Source organism: Corvus moneduloides, chromosome 20 (genome assembly GCF_009650955.1).
Source record: "Corvus moneduloides isolate bCorMon1 chromosome 20, bCorMon1.pri, whole genome shotgun sequence".
Classification (NCBI taxonomy): Eukaryota; Metazoa; Chordata; class Aves; order Passeriformes; family Corvidae; genus Corvus; species Corvus moneduloides.
Window position 1 is genome coordinate 5509682 of NC_045495.1, and position 24673 is coordinate 5534354.

The following is a 24673-nucleotide window of genomic DNA, read 5'->3' on the forward strand; positions in this document are numbered from 1 at the left end:
CAACGCTCCTGGCGGGGTCCCCCCGCTGCCAGCGCTGAGCCCCGGGGTGTCCCCCCCCCCAAAGTTTGCCTTCGGATGCGGGGACTCCACCGCCGAGCCGCTCCTGCCGCCGATTGATCGCATCTGCCTGGGATTAATTATTCACCCGGCTCCGGGTTGTGGTTTTTTTGTTACGTTCTTGTTTTCTTCTTCTTCTTTTTTTTTTTCCCCCCCTGTTTGTCTTTTTCCTCGGGGGCAGCGCGTTAATTCAGATTTTTTTTTTTTGGCTCCCCCCCCTCCCCCGCCCCCCCAATTTTTTTTTCCCCCCCTTTGATAGAAGAGCTCTTGGAATTCTGATTTCTCTTCTCGTGCAGGGAAGGGGGGGGGGGGGGCTGGAGACCCGCACCCTGCAGCATCATCCTCCATCGGCACATCGGGGCTTTTTTCGCCTCCGGGAGGGGGTTCCACGTGCTCTGCTCCCCCCGCTCGCGGCTCCCGAGGAGGAAGAGGAGGAGGAGGAAGAGGAGGGGGACCCGCCCCCGCCGGCTGGGCGCTCCCCCGGCCGCCCTGCAGGCACTGGTTGGGGGGGAGGTTGCGGCAGCTTTGGGGTGCGGGGTGGGGAGGGGCGGGGGACCGGAGATGGGGTGCTGTGCTCGCTGAGCTGGGGGGGGCAAAGCCGAGCCCCCCCTAACCTGAGCCGGTTCCCCCCCCCCCTCCCCAAATTCCGCCGTTGGCTGCTGCTCCGGGCTCGCACGTGGTTGGATTTAGGGGGATTTCTGCGGGGTTTTTTTTTCCGGTGCTTGGTTTGGATTCCTTTTGTTGTTATTATTTTTTTTTTATTATTTTTTTTTATTATTATTTCTTTTTTTTTCGGGTTTTTTTCCCGCCCCCCCCATCCCACCCCCCCACCCCGTTTTTTCTGGCTGTTCCCCCACCTTGCAATGGCCTCTCCGGAGAAGATGCTGCCCGGACCGGCCGCGCTGCTCTGCTGCCTCTGCTCCCTGCTGCTCCCCGGTAAGTGCTGGCAAGGGGGGGGGGGGGGATATAAATATTTATAAATATATCTCTATATTACATCTCTGTCTTCAATACCGGGCTTTGCACCATCTTCCTCCCCCTCCAGGGGCACCCCCTGCCCCTCTGCGCCCCCCTCCCTGGCTCTCTCCGTGCCCCCCCTCCCCAAAGCGAAATGGGTGAAGATTAGAGTTTATTCCTGGCTTAATAAAATGACAGCTTGTGCTTGCGAGCGCTGGCGGCGGGCTGGGCTGAGCCTGGGCTGCCAGCAGGGTGGCAGGGGGACACAAGGAACGAGGGGGTGTCCCCCGGCCCCCCCCCCGACTCTTGTCTCCTTAATGCAGAGCTGCTTTAGCGGCAGGATCAGGGGTTGATCCGCTATTATCCACTCGCTGATCCCCAGACCCGCACCCAGACACTTTCCCGGGCTGCGCCGAGTTGCTGGGCAAGCTCTGCGCGGGTGGCAGCGTTTTGGGGTGGGGGTGCAGCCCCTGCCATCCCTCTCCCTCCTTCTGATCCCCCCCCTCCGCGCGGTTTGGGGGGCCTGCACCCCCCCCTTTGCCCTGAGTCGCATCCCGATCGGGCTGCGGTGCCATCCCGGCCTCCCCGGTGCCAGCCCTGGGGATGCCAGCACCTGCTGCTGGGGGCTCTCATTGGCCAGCCAGGCCAGAGAGGGGTCACGCACCCTGAGGGGTGCCAGGCTGTTCCCACGAAGGATTTTTGTGGGTGTTTCCCATTTAAAACCAAGCCCCTACCGAAGCCGCTTTCCCCAGCCGGGCCGAGCAGAAAGCGGGGGCTGTTTGCAGTCTGGGGGTGGCCACCTGGCTCTGGCCTCGGCCTCGGGGTGTCCTGGGGACACTGCCCGGTTCCAGTGATGCCTCCTGGAGCCGGAGGGGATCCCTGGAGCGTGCCTGGCTCTATGTCACCCCAACAGCCCATGGCCGAGGCGCTTTGGGGGCTCTCTCAGCATCTGCAGCACTCCAGGGTCTTGGAGGAGCTTGGGGAGTGGTGAAATAAGGAGGAGAGGGGATATTGAGAGCATTGAAGGGGTTTTCCAGCCTGGAAATTCGGAGCCCAGTGGAGGAGCAAGGATGCTCCGGGCTGTGGAGCTGCAACTTCCCGTCGAACCCTTAGGGCTGGCAGGTGGACCCCTGTACCGTGACACTGAGGGGTTTTTTGGGCTCCTTCACGGGCAGGGTTGGCTGGCAGAGCTCTTTGGGACCATCAGCTCAGCAGTCTGGCCAGCTTGGAGGCAAGCAGGGAGCTCCTGCTGCCCGAATTCCCTGGATAAGATCCAACTGTCTGGGTCGGCTGCGGGAAGCATCCCCGTGGGAGATGTGCTGCTCCCCATCCCCTCCTTGGGGGGAAGGGGGGTCCCAGCAGCAATGGGGACTCAGAAACCCCCAGGAGGGGGTTTCTGAGCCCCCATTGCTGCTGGGACCCCACAAATGCAGTGGGGTTTAGATTTTGGGGGATACAACGGTTGTGGGGCTCCCTGTGGGGCTTGTGGGGGTCGCTGCAGCAGCGCTGCCGGTGTGAGGTGGGCGAGGGTGGCCTGTGCCAGGGCTCGCCGTGCTGCCGGTGCCCAGGGAAAAGGGAAACCTCTGCCAGGAGTTGGCCAGCTCCTTTCAGGATGCACAGCTGCCCTTCGCTGGCCTTTGGTGGACAAATAAAAGGGGGAGCTGGGAAAAAAAAACCCACAGGAGAGCTCCCGATTCTCCAGCGTTCCCTACAAACTGTTGGGGCTTTCAGCAGGGTCAGCCCGTGGTGAAGCCGTGTGCTGCTCTCCTGCTTGGAAGATTTCATTCCTTTCCCCCTTTTTCCTTGTTTTGTTGGGGTTTTTTTTATTTAGGAGCAGCCCTCTGTGCCAGCCTGGCTCCCGCTGCACTCCCCGGGAGCTGCTTGGCCGAGGCCCCACATCAGCTGCTGCCCAAAAAGGGGGTTTTTATTTTGGCATCTCCCGGGCTGGGATGGCCCCAGGGTGGCCCCAAGGATGGACAGATGGACACGTGGAGGCCGCGGTGTAATGGGGGGACGCTGGTGGTGTCTGCCCGGCGTGGTTGTGTAGGGATGTGTCAGGATTTATGGGTTTATGGGATGATTTGTGCTGTCTGTAGGGCTGAACTCGGACTCTGCATCTTCCCTCAGCTCCGCACCGAACCCCGTGCCTGCGGCGTGCCTCAGTTTCCCCGCTCCCAGAGGAGCCTGGAGGCTCTGCAGTGCTCCAGAGCTGCTGGGGTTGGGGTGGTTATCCTGGCCCTGCACTCCGGGCAGGTTTGGGGTGTGCTGCGCCGGATCTCACAGCCCATCCCACTGCTGGAGGGAACGGGGCTTGCTGTGTGTTTCCCAGTCCTGCCTTCCACCACACGCCAGGAAAATGGGGCTGGGGATGAAGGATGATGATCCACGGCTTCATCCCTGTGGGGTCTCCGGCCCGGACACCCCAAACCCAGTGGGGGGGACACAGCCCAACCCCAAACCCCAAGCCCGTCTGGGCTCAGCGTCTCCCGGCTCCGGGGTTTTCAGACCAGCAGGTGGAGATGTGCCATAACTCGCTGGGAGCTGGGAACCGACACCCGGCTTCGCTCATGGAACACTGGGAATGCTCGCCGGGAACACAACCCCGCCGTTTGCTGGTTTGACAGCCGCCACCGCGGTTATTGGGATGGGCGCAGGGCAGCTGAGCATTCCCAGGAGCAGGGAAGGGGCAATAGGATCCGTGGCAGGCAATTGAGGGGAGAGGACCCGGCCTGGCACCAGTTTTACCTTTGGTGCCACGGAAAAGGGGATATTCCAATGGATTTTGGCTCTGGAGTGTCCTTGCGTGACCCCAAGGCTCGCTCCACCTCCCCCAAACCCCAATACCTTAAATCCCAGCCCAATTTAGGGGTGTGAAGTTCCACCCCACTGAGAAATCATCTTTTCTTCTACCCCTTTTTGCCCTCTTGGTGCTTTTGAGGGGAGGGAAGAGGATGAGGGAGATCCTCTGCGCGATGATTTTGGGGAGCAGCAGCCACGGGCTTTGGTCCTCATCCTTTTGGGCGAGCACGCCGCGGGGAAACTGAGGCAGGGAATGAAGTGGCAGCAGCCCCCTGGCTGGGGATTGCTCAGGAATTTTTGGAACCCTGGCTATTTCCTCGGGAATTTTGTTTTTGAAGTGCCACGATTTAAATCGTAAAGGTCCCTCTCCCAGCTCGCCTGCATCCTAGAAAAGAGGGGGAAAAAAAGGCAAAACCAGCCCAGCTGAAGATGCCTGCAGAGCATTCCACCGGCTCATCCCGGCTCCATCCCATCTTACGGAGGGAACCAGCGGGATGTGGCACCATCCTGGGGGATGACGGCCGAGGGAAGGGCTGCTTGGACAGCACAGCCTGATTATTTTTGGCTCCTGCACTGCCTGCCCACAACAGTGTTGGGTGTGTGGGGGGACTGGGAGCTGCCGGGTGTCCCCTCCCGCGTGGCGCCTGTCACTGCCGCCGCGGGAGCGTCCCGTCCGTCTGGAAAAGGTCGCTGCTGCTAATCTAATCAGGATCTTTTGTTATTAAATACACGGCTCTGCTAACGAGCAGCCCCCCGGGCGGGCAGGGAGGGAGGCGGTGGGGTGGGACACGCTGGGATGGGGTTGGGGACCCCAGCGGTGGCTGTGGGGACGGGGTCTGCTCTGGAAGTTGCTGTGGCAGAGGGAGAAATGGTTCAGGGGGGTGGAGTGAGGCAGGTCCTGCTGCCTGTTTCCCAGGGAAAATGAGGCTGGGGCTCACCCAGCGGGGAAATTGGGAGGTCCAGGGTCCTCCAGCCACCTTTGGTGGTGGCCCAGCTGGGCTGGGGGATTTCTGGGCTGTCACCTGTGCCACAGGCACCCCAGGGTTGGCATGCAGGGGTTGTTCCTCAGGGTGTGGCTCTCCCTTCCTTTCCTTGAGCTGCTCCTGGCCCGGCCCATGTCCCTCGTCCTCCCTCACCTCTGCCCTGGCCTTGGGGAGGACACCACCAGCAAGGCCAATTCAATCTTCTGGTGGAGCCACTGTCACCTTCTGGCAAGCATTTTCCACCACCTGGATAATATTTGCCAGCCTGGATTTTCCCTAAAAGCCCAAGCGGATGCTGCCGGGGTGGCTTTGTCACCTCCTGTCCCCTGCAGGAGTCTGGGTTCGCCCCAGAACTGGCAAAACTTGAGAATTCATTCATTTTCCATTTATTTTCCTTCAAGGAAAAGCTGTGTTTCTCCTCTGGAAGATAAATCAGGTTGGAAATGCAATCCCTCCCTGCTGCTGCTGCCAGCTCGGTGCGGCTGTGGGATCAGCAAAGGAAGGGGACAAATTCCAGCCCTGTTGGAGCTGCTACCACTTCCCAGCCCTGCTTTTGGAGCTCTGAGGCTGATGCTGGGGCTTTAAACCCAGGGCTGGCTTTCCCTGTGGCTCCTTGGGTGCCTCTGGAATCGAATCCAGCCCCACATCGCAGGAGGGGAATGAATTAATTGGCATCGAATCAGTGCGGGAGGTGTCGCTGGGCACAGCCTGGAGCTGCTGGGAGGGCAGCCTGGGGGGCAAATTCGGTGTTCAGAGGGTGCTGGGAGCGTATTCCTGCTCCTGGCCGTGGTGGGAAGGGATGGCGAGGGGATGGGGTGATCCGAGCAGGACATGTGGCTTTGGGGGTGTCCCTGCATTGCCGCCGTCCCCACACCGGGGTGCTGGGGGCTTCTCCCTCGGGATTTGCCATCCCCAATTCCCAGTTCTGGCTCCCCAGCGTGGGTTTTTGGGGGATCCACCTGTGCCCACCTGGGCTGCTCCCAGCGTGGAGCTCCCCCAGCCCAGCACCCACCAGGGAACATTTTGGGGGCTGCCCTGTTTATCCCAAATTCTCTCCCCTCCCGTTGCTTTCCGGCCATTCACAATCAGCCACTTCTCCCGTGGTTTTTTTTTTATCCCCCTTTTTAATTAATTCCTTCGTTTTTCTCCCTCCTCTGGAAAGGTCTTCTCCTCCCTGTCCCCCGGCCTATCCCTCGCTGTGATTTGTGGAAATTGCTCCAAAGTAGCTGCTGTGTAAAAGCCTTGCTGGCTCCAGGAATTTATGGCAGGCTGTGCCTCTGCATGGCACATCCCATTTAGGCCATATTTATTTATTCCTTTAGGTCCCTGCCTTTTTTTTTTTTTTTTAATTTATTTTTCCCTGTTTTGTTTATTCCCTCTTATTAATTTCCTGGGGGAAGCACAGCCCTCAGCAGTGCTCCGGCAGTTCCCTTTTCCTCGGTGCTAAAAAAAAAAATCCCGGGATGTGTCCCACCAGCCTTGTTGGATTTTATTGCTCCCGATCCTGGAGAAGCCAGGCTGGACTTTTTGGGAGAGGGAGAAATCTCAGGGATCTTCAAGAAACAAGTTAGACACCAAAGAATCCACTCCTGCTGCTCCCAGGAATCCAATCCCAGACTCCATATCCCGGCCAGCTCCTGCTCAATTCCCACCCCAGGCTGATCTTTGGGAAGCCTGGACCAGCTGAACCTCGGTGCCATGGGAATTCCCAGCTCATCCCCACCCTGGCCATGGCCAGATCCGGGAGCATCCCTGCATCCCACGCTCTCCCTGCCAGGGGAAGGTGATTCCACGTTTGTAACAATTATTCACTTAATTGACTTCCAATTAGCTGGGACTGGAGATGGAGGCTCCAGATGCATCACAGGGAAGGGGGAGCTTGTTGTCATTTGTGTCACCAAAAGCAATTCCCATGGCTCTGGCTGCAGGGAACATTCTGGAGGTTTCCATGAGGGGTCTCCCTGTATTTTCTGTTCTTCGTTTGTATTTAATTCCTGGCTTTTATTTTCCTCCCCCCCTGGGAGCGTGGAGTGGAGAGGAGCACGTGTTGGGGCTGGCTGAGTTTTAGGGCGAGGCCTGGAGGTTTCTTTTCTCCCTTTTTGTTGGTTTTTAGGGTGTTTGGAGGTGCTGGCCCCACTGGGGTGGGAGTGTAGGGTGGCAGGGATTGGTGCTGTGGGATGACGAGGGAAAGGATTCCCAGGACAGGTGGGCAGATGTCCGAGCCTGACCCTTCCCTGGGAGCTGGGGCCACCTCCAGCTGTGGGAACATCCAGCTGTGGGAGCTGCAGGTGGGGGGCATCTCTAGAAGCTCCAGATGTGGCGCATCCCCGGTATTTGGGGCCCCTGCCACCCCTGTTTCCCCTTTGTGCTCGGTCCTGACAGATGGGGTGGCAAAGCCTGACCCAGCAGATTTTGGGGCTCAGCCTGGGATGTGCAGGATGCTCAGGGGAATGGGGTGGAAGCAAAGAGAAGTCAGAGATCCATGCTGGTGTCCAGCAGGGAATAGCCAGGCTGGACATCCTCCTCGGGGGCTCCTGCTTCTCGGGATTTTGGGGGGGGATCCATCACCCCACTGACTCCTCTGGGACACCCTATTCAGGAGTAGGATCATCACCCTGGAACGGGACTGGATCTGGGAATAAGAGATCACTGGTGGTCCTGGGGACTGGTGTGCACCAAAACCCCTCCCCAGGAGCCCCGAGCTGGGCTGGGAGCCAGGGTGGGGCCCTCTGGGAGGGATGGTGACACCCCCGAATCCTTCCCCAGGTATTTGGGGCGGGTTTATCCCCATGGCAGCTCAAGTCACGGCTTTAGGGACAACTGTCCTGCCTTGCTCCAAGGTGGGATCCCCAGGGAAGCTTGGCTGGGAGAGCAGTGGCTGGTGTCCCACATTCCTTGGAGCAGCGCTCAATCCACTGATCCAGCGAGCCCCCAGTGCCATCCATGAACACCCAGAGAGGTTTTAACCCTCCTGGGCTGACCCCAAACCTCCCATCCCTGCTCTCCAGAGCTTTCCCCGTGTGTTCTTCCCCCCATAAGTGGGGATATAGCCCCGGAGCCCCCGCTGTGTCCCACGGGATAAGCTGGGATAAAGATCCCCCCTGGAGCGAGCCTGAAGTGATCCCCATGGCCGACAGCTGGGGCTGGGCTAAGCTGGAGCTCAGCTCTGCCATTGGTTCTGGATCAGGGGAAGAGGAGGAGGAGGAGGGTCTCAAACCTCGGGATAACAGGTGGGAGCAGGGGTGGTGGGAGCAGGGTGGAAAGGCTCCGCCTGTGCCCCATTTCCTGGGGATTCAGGGCAAGAGGGGAAGGTGATGGAGCTGGTGCCTCAATCCAGGCTGTCCAGCAGCCTCCTTTCCCATGTGTCCAGCAGCCTGTCCGAGCCCAGCACCCCCTGAACCAGGAGCACGGATGATGATGATGATGATGATGATGGTGACCTAAACCCCACAGCAGGGCTGAGGAGGGTTGTTCAGGGACTTTCGGTGCTGTTTTTTCCAGCAGAGAGTGAGACCCCTTGGCCCCGGTCTGGGGTTTAAGGCAGGGCTGGAGGGCGCTGCCCCCGTCCCCACGTGCCCTCCAGAGCAGCTCGGCCCATCTGGCCCCGTGTCTGCGGCCGGCGTGGGGCACATCTGGCGGGGCAGATGTGGGGCTGCACAAAGGGGTCACCACTTGTGTGTTTACATCTCCCTGTCAGCGCTGCCGGTCCCCCCGAGGGGACACACGGGGGTCCCGCTGTAGGGCTGGGCTGGATCCTCAGCCCGGGGGGTTTGGGAAGCCCCCAGGCCGGTGGGATCTGGCCAGGCACGGGGAGCTGTGTTTTGGCTGCCGGGGTGGAAGGGCCATATGGGCCCCTCAGTGCCGGCCTGATGAATCCGGAACGCAGGTCAGGTGCTGCAAATCCCGTTAACCACAGCGGCAGCAGCGCTGCGGAGCAGAGCCAGCCGGCAGGGCTTAACCCTTCTGGCCCCCCAAACCTGGCCAGAGCGGGACATGAGGCCACCCCCTCTCCCGGGGGTGACAAGAAACCAGGGCAGGAACTGGGGACAGCGGCGTGGGGACTGGAGTGTCCTGAGCTGTGTCTGTCCATCCTCACGGTTTTCTTCGGGGCACCTTCCTTCCATCTCTTGAGCTGTTGGGCCTTCCCTTCCCTTCCCTTCCCTTCCCTTCCCTTCCCTTCCCTTCCCTTCCCTTCCCTTCCCTTCCCTTCCCTTCCCTTCCCTTCCCTTCCCTTCCCTTCCCTTCCCTTCCCTTCCCTTCCCTTCCCTTCCCTTCCCTTCCCTTCCCTTCCCTTCCCTTCCCTTCCCTTCCCTTCCCTTCCCTTCCCTTCCCTTCCCTTCCCTTCCCTCCCATCCCCTCTCCTCCCTCATCCTGAAGCTATTCTCCTGCTGTCCAGCCATTTTTGACATCCATCCATCCATCCATCCATCCATCCATCCATCCATCCATCCATCCATCCTTTACTCTCCCTGACACTTTATTTATCCCTTTTCCCCACCCAGCACCTGCATCCCCAGCTCCACGCACCTCCCACCTCCCTTCTCCTTCCCTCCTGCCCCCGTGGCTGTGATTCCCCGCACTCCAGGCTGGATGTGGCTGGGTTGGACCCTCTCCTAGCAGGATTAGTTCCCGGCCAGGCAAGGGCGGCGCCGCTCCCGTCCCCTCCCGGCTACAGATTAGAGCATCATTTAAATGCATTTTGTCTGCGAAGGAAATCGCTTCCCTGTGTGCCGCCAATCCGCCGGCACTCAACTCATCACGGCCATCCCATTAATCTCCAGCCCAGCCTGGCCCTGGCTCTCCCCGCAGCTCGGCTCGGCGACAGGGCCACCCTGGGTGTCCCCACTGCAGCACCAAACCGAGTCTGAGAGGGGCTTTCCTGCAGCGCACAACCCTCATTACCCATCAGAGAATCCCCACGGGAGGAGGAAGGAGCTGGGCGCTGAAGGGGCCAAACTGCACCCAAACCCAGCTGCCTCAGCCCTCCCAGTGCGTGCCAGCCCGGCCCTGGGTGCTCGCTGGGGTGGCACTGAGCTTCTCCTGTCCCCCGCTCGAGGGTGACACCGGGCATTTTGCACCTCCTCCAGGATGGGTTTTGCTCGGGGCTGTGCTGGGCATTGAGTTGGGTGGCTTTGGGGTGGGTTTTCCCTGTGAAATGTCCTGATCCTGCTCCGAACCCCGGAGATTTTGAAGGGATAAAGCCTGATGATGTTTTAAGTTGAGCAAAGCCCCTTCCCCTGACCTTCACCCAAACAGCCCAGCTCGTGTCGCTCCAGCTGCTGGATCCTTTTCCTCAAATAATCTCACGCCTTGGAAAAAGTTCCCCTTTTCCACTTGTCGGGCATGGCAGGAGCATGCCAACCTTCACCTTTCCCAACAGAAAACAACTTCCACGAGTCGCAGGAGCAGAAAGCCCCTCAGCGCTGGTACTGCCGAGCAGAGGGGCACCCATGGGTGCTTTCCAGGGTTTGGCACCTCTCCTGCAGCTCCTGGCTCTCTGGGAGATGGGAAAACAAGCAGGACAAGCTGGATGGGGTGGCAGGGGCTGGAGCTGGGCCCAGCATTCCCACAGCCCCGGGGAATTCTCTACCTGGCTCCTGGACAGCTCCCATCTCGGGATGGGGATTCTGCCTGTCCCGTCCCCAGCGCTAATCCTTTAATGAGCCCTCTAAGCTGCTTAACTCCCCTGTGCCCCGCAGCAGAGACTTCCAGGCTCGCCCGGGGGTTCCTGCGTCCCTTGAACCCCGGCGAAAGTGTCTGGGGCCACTTTCCCGGCTGGAAAAAGCCTCCGGGTCCTGGCACGCTCCAAAGCCCCCGTGGGGAAGGGGGCTGAGTCATTCCCGGGAGCGGAGCCGGCACATCCACACCTTTCCTCGCCGTCTGACACCCGTAATTTGGACTCCGCTGCTCGGGAGCCGCTTGGGAGCGGCTGCAATCAGCGCCGGGAACGGCGGATGCGGGGAGCCGAGGGGAGCGGGCGGGATCCAGCCCTCCCGGGAATTCCTGGCAGCCGCTGGAGAAGGGAAAGACCTTGAGATGTCTTCCAGGATCCCGCAGCTGCCAGCACAGCCCGTGCCGGGCGCCGGCTCCGCGCCGGCCGCCTTTCCCAGGAAGATTTCCGTGGGTTTTCTCTTCGCTTGCAGTGGGATAACGGGATCCCTCCAAGGGGCTCGGGCAGCTCTGCCCCTCGACTGGTTGGGGCTCCCTGCTCTGCTCAGTCCTGGAGTAATTTTTTTTAAGGCAAAAGTGATCAAAATGAAGGACAAAGTGGGATTTCCAGAGGGCCCTGGGCGCTGCTGGGGTTTGCACAGGGTGCCACCAACATCATCCACGTCACCTCTCCACCAGGTCTGGAAAAATTTGGTCTGGGCCAGCTTTGGGGACACGCACAATGCGGGTGGCACCCCGGGGTGGGTGACGGGTGACAGACCGGCTGTGACACCACCCTTAAGGCAGTCTGTGGGGACAGAGCGGGTCTGGGGGCTGCTTTAGCCACCTTCCCTGGGTGATCTGGGGGCTGAATGCAGAAGGAAAGGCTTGATGATGATAAATACGTGGTGGGATCTGCCAGCCAAAAGTCAGCCTGGATCCAACTTCCGGTAACGAGCCCATGGAGAAAGTCAGCATCCGTGTCTTGGGAAGCTGGGATGAAGCTGGGATGAAGCTGGGATGAAGCTGGGATAAAGCCAGTTATCCCTGTTCCTGTTAAAGGGTCTTTGCTGGTTCAGGCAGTGCTGGGGTGGGTGACCAGAGCTTCGGGCTCCCCAGGGACAATATGAGGCTGGGTGTGGCTTCAACACACCCTGGACACCCCGTGCCACGCCGAGGGTGTTGGGTGAGGTTGGTGCCACCCGTCAGGAGGCACAATCCTGCTCGGGGTCCCGGGGTCTCCCGCATTTTTGGTTTGTGGGACACAAACCCAGCCAGGCTCTTGCTGCCCTTCTGAGAGGTCTGGGGGCTGAAGCTTCAGCTCCTCCTTGTGCCACTCCGGCCTGGATCTGTGTTCCTTGCTCGGGAGCTGTTCCAGAGGGGGATGCCCCACGCTAACCCCCACTCTGCACCCCCTTTTCAGCCCACGCCAAGAGCCCAGCCCCCAGCCCCGAGCCCGCCGAGCCCCCTGGTGCCATCCTGCTGCCCGTCAGCTACCGCCTGTCCAACACCCGCCTGGCCTTCTTCCTCAAGGAGCTGGGAGCCAGCCCGGCGGGCAACGGCAGCACCCCTCTGCAGCGCTCCGAGCCCTTCGTCGTCTTCCAGACCAAGGAGCTGCCTGTCCTCAACGTCACCCTGGGGCCCTTCAGCACGGGGCTGGTGCTGCCCAAGGAGCACCTGCAGCCCTCCAGCACCCTGGAGGTGCCCGACCGCCTCACCGTCAACTGGAAGGTGCGCGCCTTCATCGTCCAGCCGCGGCTGGTGGCCAGCCAGCCCGTGGTCCAAGTGCTCTTCTACGTGGCCGGCCGGGACTGGGACGACTTCGACGTGACTGACCGGCTGCCCTGCGTGCGGCTCCACGCCTTCCGCGACGCCCGCGAGCTCAAGAGCTCGTGCCGGCTGCGGGGCAGCCTGGCCATGTGCCTGGTGCAGGCCGAGCTGCCCCACGCCTGGTTCGGCCCCTCGGCCGTGCCGCTGGGCAGGAGGAAGAGCCCCGAGAGCCTGGAGGTGGTGCCGGGGGAGAGCCAGCAGGCCGAGCTGTACTACACCCTGCACGCACCCGACGGTGCCGGACAGTGCCTTGGGGACGCGGGTGCTCGCCGCGGGGCCGGCGGGGCGCGCACCGAGGGTCCCACGCAGCACCCGCTGCTGCGCATCGGCAGCGTCAGCCTCCTGCAGCCCCCGCCCGCGCCCGCCCTGCAGGAGCATCACCTGGACGGCAACGTCTTCATCCGCCTGCCCGACAAGCCCCTGAAGCCTGGAGAGGTGCTGAGCATCCTCCTCTACCTGATGTCCAACTCCACGGTGGAGCACTTCACCCTCAGGTGAGGGCCTGGGGATGTTCCCGCTTCCCTTCTCCAGGGGATGGTTGGGAAAAGGCAGCTGTGGGCATGGGGGCGTGGCTTGGGAGGGAGTGGTGTTTGTGGGGTCTGCTGGAGGCTGGAGCAGATCTGGAAGCAGGGCTGGAGGAATATCTGGAATGCGGTTTTGCAGTGGGAGCTTCCTGGAGAAAAGGGGAGGGCTGTCCATGCAGGACATCTCTGCACTAGCGCTGCTGCCTGTCCTCTCCCAGTGTTCCCAGTCGCACTGGGATTCTGCCGGCAGCTCTGGGTTTATTGCCAGCCACTCTGGGGACAAGGTGTGGCATGGCCATGGGGCTGCTGTGCCCCATGTCCCCTCCTCCTGCCACGCGGGAGCCGAATGGGGCGGTGGGCAGGAGGTGCTGGGCACCCCAGTGTGGGCCGGTGAGCAGGGGGGACCCCCATCGCTGCGTGTCCCTAAAGATGGGGACACAAGGGCTGGCCACATCTCTTCAAAGGGCACTCACAAACGTCCCTGTGGCCTCTGGAGCAGCAGGGAGCCCCCACGATGGGGGATGTGGTGCTCCAGGCTCTTGTGTCCTGTGCCCCAGGGGTGCCCAGTCTCACTTGGGTCAGCACTGGGGCTGGGAGGTCAAAATCCTGCTGGAGGGGTCATTGGAGAGACAAAATGCCGTGAAAAAGAGCAGGTGGAGCGGGCTGCTGCTGCCAGCCTGGATGATGCTTCCCACAGCCTGAAGGGATCAGGGGTAAAACTCCTCCCGTGCCACGGCAGGGGATCCAAGGGGATCCAGGGCTGCCGCAGGGGGAGGCTCCATCCCTGACTGTCGCTCTCCACAGGGTGAAGGCCAAGAAAGGGGTGAACCTGCTGAGCACCAAGTCCAGGAGCGGGCAGTGGCTGGTGAGCTCGGAGCTGCTGACGGGTGGCAAACACTCCACGGCCACCGTGGACGTGTCCAGGGCAGACGGGGCCGGGCCCAGGTAAGGGCTGCACCTCTGGGAATGCCAGGGAAGTTGCTGGGATTTGGCCTGGAGCAGTTCTCCCTTTACCCCCTGCCCTGGGGGGCTGCGGTGCCACGTGGCTGCTGGCAGGGGAAATGGAGGGTTTTAAGGTGAATTGTGAAGCCATGGAGGATTCCGTAGTCTGGGGTGGAGGAATTTTAATTTTTTAATTAAGAAATTGAATTTCTGCCCCGTGAGAGGCAGCAGCTCTTTGCTGTCCATCCTGGTGTCTCCTCCGGGAAGGCAGCGGAGCAAGGCAAGGTCCCACCTGAACCCTAAAATGATGGATGAGCATTGGATGGGGAGCAGGATCCATGCCAGCACCTGAGCTGGGCAGTTCTACCCTGCTCACACATTCCTGGGGCTCTGGGAAAGGCTCAGGTCCATTGAGGAGAGCCCTGGAGATGGAAATGAGAACGATCTGCAGGAGAAAAGACCCACAAAGCCAAGCTGAGACCCCAGAGGGTGCTCAGCCTGAAGAAGGGGAGATGTGAGACTGGCAGGACATGGCAGGCGAGGGCTGGGATGGGCACGGGGTCAAAACCAGCAGCAGGAAAGGTTCTGAAGTGCTGGAACACAAGAGTGACATTTCTGTCACTGGGAAAAGGGACACGAGTGTCTCCAGGAGCTGGGTTAAAGCCCCTCGATGTGGTCATTCCTGCCCTCTGCGATGGAAATCTCCCCACACCTCTGTCCCCCCACCCCAAAACTGAGCGAAGCTGGGGCCAGACTCCTGGAAAAAGGAGATCCTCAGCTCTGCCTGCTCTGGTGTGACCCCCAAAGCTCTGCAGAACCCTTTTCTTACCAGGAGGGCGGATTTTCCTTCACCCCCACCCTGCAAATGCACCCACAGCGTCCAAAGCCGCAGCCTGGCTGATCCTGGCGTGTCCCCAGGGCCACCAGCCCCCTGTCCCCTGCACGCCCACCCCGCAGCCCAGGAGAGCAGAGCTGGCAGCAGCCGGATCCTCTCCCCCTTCCCCCTCTGCCGCTGCCAGCGCTGCTTCCAATCAGCCTGCAAAGGTTAGAGACGGGGGAGGAATTTAAAGCGATTACAATCACCTTTTAGACAAACAACTCCATCAAATATTAACGGAACGGAGAGGATGAATGACTCCGCGCCGTGCTGCCCTCGGGGCTGTGCAAACAGAGGAGTTGCTGTGCTGGGGCTCTGGGGGCTTTTGGCAGCGCTGGCTGTGCAGGGAGGGGCTGAGAGCCCTGAGCGTTGGGGTCAGAAGGGCCATTTTGGGGTGTTTTGCACCCCAGAAGCTGCATCCTGAGTGGTTCCCCCCATGTGAGCAGCCTGGCTGTTGCCTCTGTTCAGAGCAGACGGTGCTGGGGCAGGGCAGAGGGTGGCGGCTGGGCCTGGCAGCGCTCCTGGGACACCTCGGGGCACCCCACGGCGAGAAGTCCCTTTGCCACAGCACCCCTGGCTCTGCTTTGCCTTTGGACCTGCCCCTTCCCAGCTGGGTTGGGTACTCCTGGCACTGGGAGAGCAGCCAAATCTGCTTTTCACACCCCGTGGCCTTTGGTGAACTGCCTTGAACCCCCAAACCTGCCTTGGGGGCACAGCAAGACCCCACCAGCCCTTGTGGATCAGCTCCACTGCTAAGCCCATCACAGCTGCTGTGGGATCGGGGAGCAGGGATCAGGGATCGGGGCTTGCCGTGGTCTGGAGCAGCTCCAGCTTCTCGCTCTCCTCTCTCCCTGCTCCCTCTCACTCATTAGATATTGATCAGAGAGAAACCTGGCTGTGTCCTGTACCCCAGATCGATGGGACCTTCTCAATTGCTGCTGCACCGAGATGAAAGCGGAGCCAGTCCTGGCTTCCCTTCCACTGCAATTCCACTTTCCCTCCCCGCCCCGCTGGCTCTGCGGGGGCTTTTAGCAGTGCTGTGGTTTGGGGGGGCTCTGGGGTTTCTGCCAGGGGTGTTCAGTTTTTTGGAGCAGTGAAGTCCGGCTCGGGGCAGGGTTGAACCCTGAGCTTCTCCAAGGATTTGCTGGTGGGCAGAGCTGTGAGGGCAGGATCAGATCCGGGGAGATTTGGTTGTAGGGATGGGGCATGCGAGTAATTGGTGGTGCTGCTGTAAGGTTGTGTCCAAGCCGTGATGCAGACGGTCACCAACTTGTCCCCTCAGCCTGGCACCATATCCTGGGTTTGGCATCCTCTACACCCTGTCCAGCCCCGGGGACATCCCAGAGGTCACTCCCTGTCCTGCTGTCCCCAGCCCTGGCATTAATTTGGGTGTGTTTGCTGAGCTGACGGTTCCGGGGCTGTTCTCCCCTGCTGGCTCTGTCCACCTCCCCTGTCCCCTGCCCCTCCTTCCTCACAGCCTGGGGGACGGCCCGGCCCCAAATCCCAGCTCTGTCCCAGCTCCTGCCTGGGCTTGGACCTCTTTCTCTTGTGCCTCAGTTTCCCCATGGGATCCCCTTGGAAGGGGCTTTAAAATCAACAGCTTGGGCTGGGCTGCTGTGTTGACATTTATTTGTCATTCCTGAGTGCTCTGGGATCTGACATGTGGGACATTTCGGATCTGACCTGTGGGACACATGGGATCTGATCTATGGGACACATAGGATCTGACCTGTGGGACATTTGGGATCTGATCTATGGGACATCTGCGATCTGGGTGTGGGACATGTGGGATCTGACCTGTGGGACATGAGTGTCCAGACAGGAGCAATAAATCCATCCATGCAGTTGGGAAGACAGTCAGGGAGACAAGGCCTGCAGCACCTGCAGCCACCCACTGTCCCCCGAGGCCATGGCCACACGCTCACCCTGTGATGTCACCCAGCAGCCCTGGCAGAGCTGATGAGGTGTTCTTGTCCTGCTGGCAGAGGCGGTGAAAAACATTTCTCTCTCCCACTGGGGAGATTGCCATGGGAATCTGCAGGATCCCATCGGAGCAGCCCCTGGCGGTGGTGGGGGTCCGGGCTGCTGGGTTTGGGTGGCACCCACTGCACAGTCCCCCTTGTGCCTGGGGACACCAAGGGCACCTGCTGGGGAGTCTGTGGACGGCCTGGTGCTTATCCTGGTGTGTCTGTGGGACCTGGGACAGCCACCTCACCGTGTCCCCTCCTGCTGTCCCCCTGCCCAGGGATGGGGACTCCTCGTCGGAGATCATGCAGCTGGATTTCGAGATGGAGAACTTCACGAGCCAGTCAGTGACACGCCGCATCATGTGGCACATCGACTACCGCGGCCGCAACCCCCCGCCAGACCTGGAGAAGGTGGTCACGGAGCTGACAGTCATCCAGAGGGACATCAGGGCCATTGTGCCCCTGGCCATGGTGAGCAAGTTCATGCCCTCAGGTGTTACCTGCTCGGAGGGGTTGGGACCCCTGAGGGATTGCCCACCTGCCCTATAGCACCTCTCCATCCATCCATCATCCATCCATCATCCATCATCCATCTCTCCATCCATCCACCCATCCATCTCTGCATCCATCCATCCATCCATCCATCGATCCATCATCCATCCATCCATCCATCCCACCCACACCCAGGTCCTTCCCTGCCCCAGATGGGACAAGCTGCCCTCTTACATGATGGTGCCCTTTCTGTGCCACCCCCAGGACACAGAGATCATCAACACGGCCATCCTGACGGGGCGCACAGTGGCCATTCCCGTGAAAGTCATTGCCATCGAGCTGAGCGGCGTCATCGTGGATGTCTCAGCCATGGTGGAGTGCAAGTCCAACAACGAGGACATCATCAAGGTGGGTGTGGGGAGGGGACTTCTGTGACCCTCACAAGGGGCTGGGGTTCTCCTGACCCCGATGTGGGTCCGAGCTGATGTGGCTCACAACCCCACCCAAACCAAGCATCATCCCCTTGGTGGCTCCAGTCCATGCAAGCTTCTCCCTGGGGTCTGCCAGGAGAAGGACAAGACACTTTGTCACTGTCCCCAGAGAGGCCACGGGATGCTCCAACACTGGCAGCAGGCAGCAGCAGTAACTGCAGGTTATCACAACACCTGGTGCTGATAAGGGGAAATGTCACCTCATGGGCTGAGCTGCATGGCCCCATCAGTGCCCACACTCGGCCTTGGAGTGACATTTCTGTCCCGACTGGATCAGCTGCTGGGCTGGGGACTGGTGAGATGGAAGCTGGGAATGATGGAGGGGAAAGAGGAGCTGAGGGGGAAGATCCAGATGGGAGAGGTGCTGAAGGGGCCAATGCCAAAGGCTCCCTGCCCCAGCCACTGAGGCAGCCCCTGGTACTCAAACCCTCCAACTTTTCCATCACCAGCCCTGTTCATCCATATAGATTTCTCCATCCCTGAATAAATCCATCTGCCCACCTGCCCATGTCACTCTGCCACCATTTCCATCCATCCATCCGCCCCCAGACATCATTCCCTTCTCCCGAACACCTCCCACCCCTCTCCCTGCGTGCACCCAGCCAGCTCTCCCTTTCCATGATCCCGCTGGGTCGGGCAGAGGCAGGGAAGGGGTCTGGATTCTCTGGGGGGCTGTAGCCCCTCTCCCCTTTGCCACAGGGGTGATGGCAGATCCCTGTCCCTGCTGGGGTTTGCTGTCCACGGGGCCGTGTCACGCACCATGGGGGACATCCAGTGCCGCAAAGTGCTCACCCAAGCTCTCGACTGAAACTCAGATCCATGGGATTTACAACACCGGCTCTAATTTATGGAGCCCAGTCCTCCCCAGCGTGATAAAACACTGGAGCAATAATACACTTCAGGATGGACTCCAAGACACTTAAACTGTTTAATGTGCTGCCTTTCTGCTCATAAATCTATTTACACTCTGTCCCCAGGCCTGGGGGGAGCAGGCACATGCCCAGGAGCTGGGATGAATAATGCAGGGAGCAGCCCTCCGGCCCCGGCTCTCATCCCGCTCGGAGCCCTGCACAATTTCTCGCTGAGTTATTTGGTGTTTGTGTTGGAGCTTCATTTCCGAGGGAGCCTCTCAGTTACCTGCTGAGATCGGGGAGGATGATTGCGGTGTCAGAGCTCTAAACCTGCTCCATAAATCACAGCTTACGGAGTGGGATGTGCTATCTGTTACTGTAAATAATTTAACGTGAGGGCGGGCTGGCGAGCTGCCTCTCCCTGCTCTGGTGTGGCTCCCCGGTGGTTGCTCTCTTGTGTAATGTGGAATTTGTCCTGGGATTGGTGTGGACATGGCTCTGAAGGATGTGGTGGGAGAGTATGAGTGGGAGTTGTCATCCTCGTCCCCTTCTGTGGTGGCACAGGTTGACAAAGGTGTCCAGGAGGACATCATCACTCAGGGGAGTGTAGAAACCACCCGCTATTTTTAAAACGTGGTGACTTTGGGGGTTGTCGAGGGACACGCAGGGAGTGGAAGGGCCACCTCTGCTGCCAGCGGCGCTCAGTGGGAGATGCTCGATCTCACCTGTGTGTGACCTTTCTGAGAACCCCACACTGCACATCCCCTGGAGAACCCCCCAGGAGCTCAGTGGGATTGATCCTCAGGAACCCTGCTCACCCACAGCCACCGCCAGCACCATGGTGGCTCTTCCCACTCCCGGGGGCCTTGGAGAACGTGTGTCCCCCTCGATCCCACACTTATCCCCGTGCCAAGCAAGGAACTCCTGGCCACAGCAGCAGAGGCAGCGGTGCCTTGGCTGGGAGCCCAGGCAGCCCTCAGCCTCTCTCTTCCTGACACCTCGCCGTAAATCCGGGAAGTTTCCTCGCACAAGCTTCATTTCCGAGCTAATCTGCAGTCACTCCATCTTCGGGACAGGCCTGGCGTGCAGGGATTTTTTGTTGTCATAGTTTCAGCCCCCCTCCCTGGCTGCAAAGCAAGTGGTGCCCAGAGGGAGGTGCCGGGGGGTTTATTAGCCAAGGTAACACCGGCAGAGCCCATCGTGTTTATTGTGATAAATGGCACAATATCCAGAGATCCTCGGCTGCAGGATTCACCCGGGAGCTCATCTTTATTCAGGCGCTGCCTCGCCACAGATGAGATTGTCTTGTCAGACTTGCTGAGCTGGTACCTCTGATGGGAAGATGAGGAACAAACCCTCCTGCGTCGCCCTTCCCTCCAGTGCTCAGGGAGCAGGGACATCCCAAGGAGACATCCTGGGCTCTGACTCCTCCACCAGCCCCAGGGGACCACCAACACCTTTGCAGAGGGCTCCTGGAGCTGTTGCAGAAGTCAAACCCTGCTGTGGGCTCAGAAATGCAAAATTCCTGCATCTGGTTGCCCACAGGTGCTCAAGGAATAGGTTGGCAGAGAGACAGGGATGCTGCCAGCCTCCTGCAGCCTGGCCTCAACCCTTTATCAGCCATCAGAGAATCCAGGGATTCTCTGATGCTGGAAATCAGCTCTTCTGCACTGGTGAGCTGCTCAGTGCTGCTGGCTGAGCAAACGAGTTCTTCTCTTCTCCAACATCCAACAAATCAGATGCAGTCCCTGACAGGAGATCAGGGTTGGGCCACAGGGCTGCTGCAGGTGAGAGGTTGGAGTCCCTTTCTGGTTGTCTTCTGCCACCCCAGCTGGGAAGGAGCTGTTGACTGGTGACCCGAGCTCAAACCCTGGGAGATGCCGCCCTGGTGTCCCCTGAGCTCCTTAATTGGCTCCTTAATGAGTGACCCCCTGCAGGATGGATTTGTTTTATAGCGGATTTCGCTGATGGCGTTTGCGTAAGTGGGAATTAAAAGGGGAGGAGGGAGAAGAGGAACAGGAGGGTTCAGTCAGACCACAGGAATCTCGCTCTGGGGTGAGCAGGAGGGACAGGGACAAGGCACTGGTGGGTATGGGCACGTGGTGGGGCTGTGCTTGCTGCATGTGCCCTCTGGAGGGGATTTTGGGGCGAATTTCCAGGTTGAGCAATTTGCAACCTCTGTGAAGCACCCATGGGTGCCTCTAGCTCAGGGACAATCCAGTGTGGAGGCCAAAGGGGAACTGAGGCGCCACGTGGAGGTTCTTGGTGGAGGTTCTTGGTGGAGGTGGGAGAGAGTGAGGGCTGGCAGGAGGAGCTGGGTCAGGGGACACTTTGCGTGGTGGACACAGATCTGTGCCTCAGGAGGACCAGGGTCAGGGGACACTTTGCATGGTGGACACGGGGTGTGGATCTCCCTCTGAGCAGGATCTCCAGGAGGAGGGAGCATCCCTGCTCCAGGTGAGGCATGAACTGGATTCATGCCGGGTGAAGTTCTGCTCCTCCAGCACATCCAGCCTCCTGCTGGGATCTCTGCTGTGTCTACAGGACCATTCCCATCCTCTCTTGTCCCACAGGTTTCCAGCAGCTGCGACTACGTCTTCGTCAGCGGGAAGGAGTCGCGGGGCTCCATGAGCGCCCGGGTCACCTTCAACTACGAGCACCTGTCGGCCCCGCTGGAGATGACGGTGTGGGTGCCCAAACTACCCCTGCACATCGAGCTCTCGGACGCCCGGCTGAGCCAAGTCAAGGGCTGGAGGGTGCCCATCCTGCCGGACAGGAGGTGGGTGCTGCGGAGCCGTGCTGGCCAGCCCAGAGAAGGCGAGGTGGAGGTGGTGGTCATGGGTTGATTGCCTTGCTCAGTGACTTCATGAGGAGGTTTTAAAGGTGGTGGAGACAAAGGCATCTCAGGGGTCCTCGGTGGAAAGGTGAGAGGTCATGGACACAGGTTATGGGGAAGGAGAAAAGTTTCACAGGGAGGTTGGTGGAGAACATCCCTCCTTGGCAGTCATCAAAAGTTCCCTGGATGAAACTGGGAACAGCCAAGCTCCAAAGTGCCTTTTTTGTTGTCTAGAGACCTCCAGGTGTCCATCCCAAGCAGAGATACCTTGTCCTCTCAGCAGTTTAGTGGGCAGAGCTGCTGGTGACCCTGCCATTACCACATCCTGCTAAATCCCGTGAACCCTCCTGGACAGCCCCTCCTGGCCCAGGAGCCACCATTTTTTGGTGACATCACATTTTTTCCTGCTTGGCCACCTTTCCTGAGGGAGCTGAAGAGCCGTGGCATGGCGAGCTTGGCAGCACTGCCCACCCACTGTCCCATCCATCCATCCGTCCATCCATCCATCCCGCAGGTCGGTGCGGGACAGCGAGCACGAGGAGGACGAGGAGGAGCGGAAGCAGAGCCGGGGCTGTGCCCTGCAGTACCAGCACTCCACGCTGCAGGTCTTCACCCAGTTCCACACCACGGCGGCCGAGGGCACGGGCCAGGTGGTCACCATGCTGGGGCCCGACTGGCTGGTGGAGGTCACCGACCTGGTCAGCGACTTCATGCGCGTGGACGACCCGCGGGTGGCCCACATGGTGGACAGCTCCACGCTGGCCGGGCGGGAGCCGGGCACGACCCTCTTCAAGGTACCCCTGGCCACCTTTCCCCACCTCTGGCAGCCTGGCTGGGGGTGGCAGGCGGTGACAGGCACCTCGACCCCTGCAGGTGGTGTCCCCGCTGGTGGAGGCGGTGCTGGGTGAGACGCTGGTGACGGTGGCAGAGGAGAAGGTCAGCATCACGGACCTGAAGGCCCAGGTGGTCTCCAGCCTCTCGCTGTCCCTCCATCCCAGCCCTGGCAACAGCCACACCATCATCGCCCGCACATCCGTGCAGCAAACCCTGAGCTTCTTCAAGCAGGTGAGGCCGGGGGGGCATCCAGGCTTGGGGGGGATTTTGGGGTGCAACCCCCTCCTCCCAAATCCTGCCCACACTCTGGCCCTCACAGCACCCGGTGTCCTCATGACACCCTGGTGACCCCAAAACACCCCAGAAACCTTCACAGAGACCTGTGATCCAAGCCTGGGGACAACCATGGGGATGGAGGGGGAGGGATGGAATCCTATGCAGCTCCTGGCCCAGCTTTGGTAGCCACATCTGGGATTTGGGATGAGCCTGGGCAAGCATGGGGAACGTGGAGGGAAGAGTAGGCTAAGGAGAAAAATCAGGGAATGGTTGGAACAAGACGGATAATGGAGGGATAAAGGGTGAATTGGATGGAGAGAAGGATGGAGAGGTGGACGGGAGGATGGACAAAGGGGTGCAGGTGGGACTGGCCTCCTGCTGGGCAACCGGTGCCTGTGTTGGTCCCGCAGGAAGCGCTGCTGAGCCTGTGGATTTCCTACAGCGACGGCACCACGGCGCCCCTGTCCCTCTACGACCCCAAGGACTACAACCTGGTGGTGAGCAGCCTGGACGAGAAGGTGGTGTCGGTGACCCAGGACCGGGCGTTCCCCTTGGTGGTGGCGGAGAGCGAGGGCGCAGGGGAGCTGCTGCGGGCGGAGCTGGTCATCTGCGAGAGCTGCCAGAAGACCAAGCGCAAGAGCGTCCTCTTCACGGCCTTGGCCACCGTGCGCGTCCATTTCGGGTCCGAGGAGGACCCCACCTACGACTACGACCACGTGCCCAGCAGGCCGGGGCTGGGCGAGGCGGGGGCAAGCACCACCCTGCGGGCAGAGGTGGACAGGAAAGCGGACCCGAGCGAGGACAGCCGGATGTCCAGCGCGTCTCACCCCACCGAGGACTTCCCCACCATCCCCACTGGCTTCGTGCAGGTGACACGGGGGCTGACGGACCTGGAGATCGGGATGTACGCCCTGCTGGGCGTCTTCTGTCTGGCCATCTTGGTCTTCCTCATCAACTGCATCGTCTTTGTGCTGAAGTACCGGCACAAGCGCATCCCGCCGGAAGGCCAGACCAACATGGACCATTCCCACCACTGGGTCTTCCTGGGCAACGGGCAGCCCTTGCGGGCTCACAATGACCTCTCCCCACAGCCCGAGAGCCCGGGGAACCCGCTGGAAAACGTGCAGACTTGCTGCCACGGGGACCACCACAGCAGCGGGAGCTCGCAGACCAGCGTGCAGAGCCAGGTGCACGGGCGCGGGGACGGCTCCTCGGGGGGCTCCACGCGGGATCAGAGCGAGGACCCGCTCAACTCACCCACCTCCAAACGGAAGCGGGTGAAATTCACCACCTTCGCCACCATGCCCTCGGACGAGCTGGCCTACAACTCCATCCCCATCGCCGATGAGGAGGACTTGGAGTGGGTGTGCCAGGACATGGGGCTGCAGGACCCCGAGGAGCTTCACAACTACATCTGCAGGATCAAAGAGATCGCTTAACGCAGGGGCAGCAGGGACGGGGCGGGAGGGAGGGGCTGCCACGCTGTGCCACGCCACGCCACGCCGTGCCACGCCACGCCACCACGCTTCTCCGGGGCCGGACACCCGCGTCCGGCTCCTTGTTCCGCACATCTCACGTCCTCACCCCGTCCAAAGGCACCCCCGGGGACACCTCTTTTCTGTTCTCGCCCTTTCCCCACTGGTTTTCCCAGGGGAGGCAGCAGCACACGCGTGGCCCCCCAGTGAGGGGACGGGGTCCCAGCTCGGGGCGTGCGTGTGGCCGGGCAAGAGGAGGCTGTGGGTGCTGCCGGGAAGGGGCTGGGAGAGGGGAGAGATCCCATTTCTCCCCGGAGCCCAGCAGGGAGGTGGTGGGCGAGGGCTTCCCGAGGGCCTCCCCCAGCCTTTGCTGCGCTCAGCTGCACAGTTTTGGAGGTGAGTGCTGGGTCACCCCGATGGCTTTTGGGACGTTGGCCCACACTGGGTGATGCTGGGCGAGGCAAGAGTTGGGGACACCATGGCCACGGGCCCGGAGCACTGCTGTCCCCATCGCCTGCTGTGACCCAGCCCCAAATTCCCGGTGTGCCCCACTCACTCCCTGGCTACCTGGAGCACTTTGGGGGTGATCAGCCCCAGTCCCTGGCTGCCTGGGGCACTTTGGGGGTGACCAGCACGTTTGCTGCCCACCCTGCCTGTCCCTCTGTCCCAGCCATGGGGCCAGTGCTCGGCCCCCCCGCCCCACAGCCCCACTGGGGCCTCCAGGGCCAGCCATGGGTTTCTGCCCCCTCCCAGTGTTGGAATGTGGCTCTGGGATGGCAACGCGGTGCAGGGGCTTCCCAGAGCCACGGGGACACCCTCGATGGGACCTGGCC

The 24673-nt window shown here is 60.7% G+C and overlaps 1 protein-coding gene across 2 annotated transcripts; it reads left to right on the forward strand.

Annotated features, from left to right (window-relative positions):
* Positions 1–863: 863 nt before the first annotated feature.
* Positions 864–24427, forward strand: TMEM132E (transmembrane protein 132E). 2 transcript variants are annotated; one of them, XM_032130247.1, is made up of 9 exons: positions 864–993; positions 11869–12769; positions 13604–13744; positions 16864–17056; positions 17342–17485; positions 20993–21198; positions 21770–22049; positions 22129–22320; positions 22776–24427. In XM_032130247.1, the coding sequence occupies exons 1-9, from the start codon at positions 921–923 to the stop codon at positions 23802–23804; spliced, it is 3159 nt and encodes a 1052-aa protein (XP_031986138.1). In that variant the 5' UTR covers positions 864–920; the 3' UTR covers positions 23805–24427. The 2 variants fall into 2 exon arrangements, with proteins under 2 accessions (XP_031986138.1, XP_031986139.1); XM_032130248.1 differs by having other exon boundaries at positions 22808–23658.
* Positions 24428–24673: the final 246 nt, after the last annotated feature.

Coding starts and splice junctions, on each gene's coding strand:
- TMEM132E (XM_032130247.1), top strand. CDS start 921: ATGGCCTCTCCGGAGAAGATGCTGCCCGGACCGGCCGCGCTGCTCTGC. Junction 12,770..13,603: donor GTGGAGCACTTCACCCTCAG/GTGAGGGCCTGG, acceptor CGCTCTCCACAG/GGTGAAGGCCAAGAAAGGGG. Junction 22,050..22,128: donor CGGGCACGACCCTCTTCAAG/GTACCCCTGGCC, acceptor CGACCCCTGCAG/GTGGTGTCCCCGCTGGTGGA.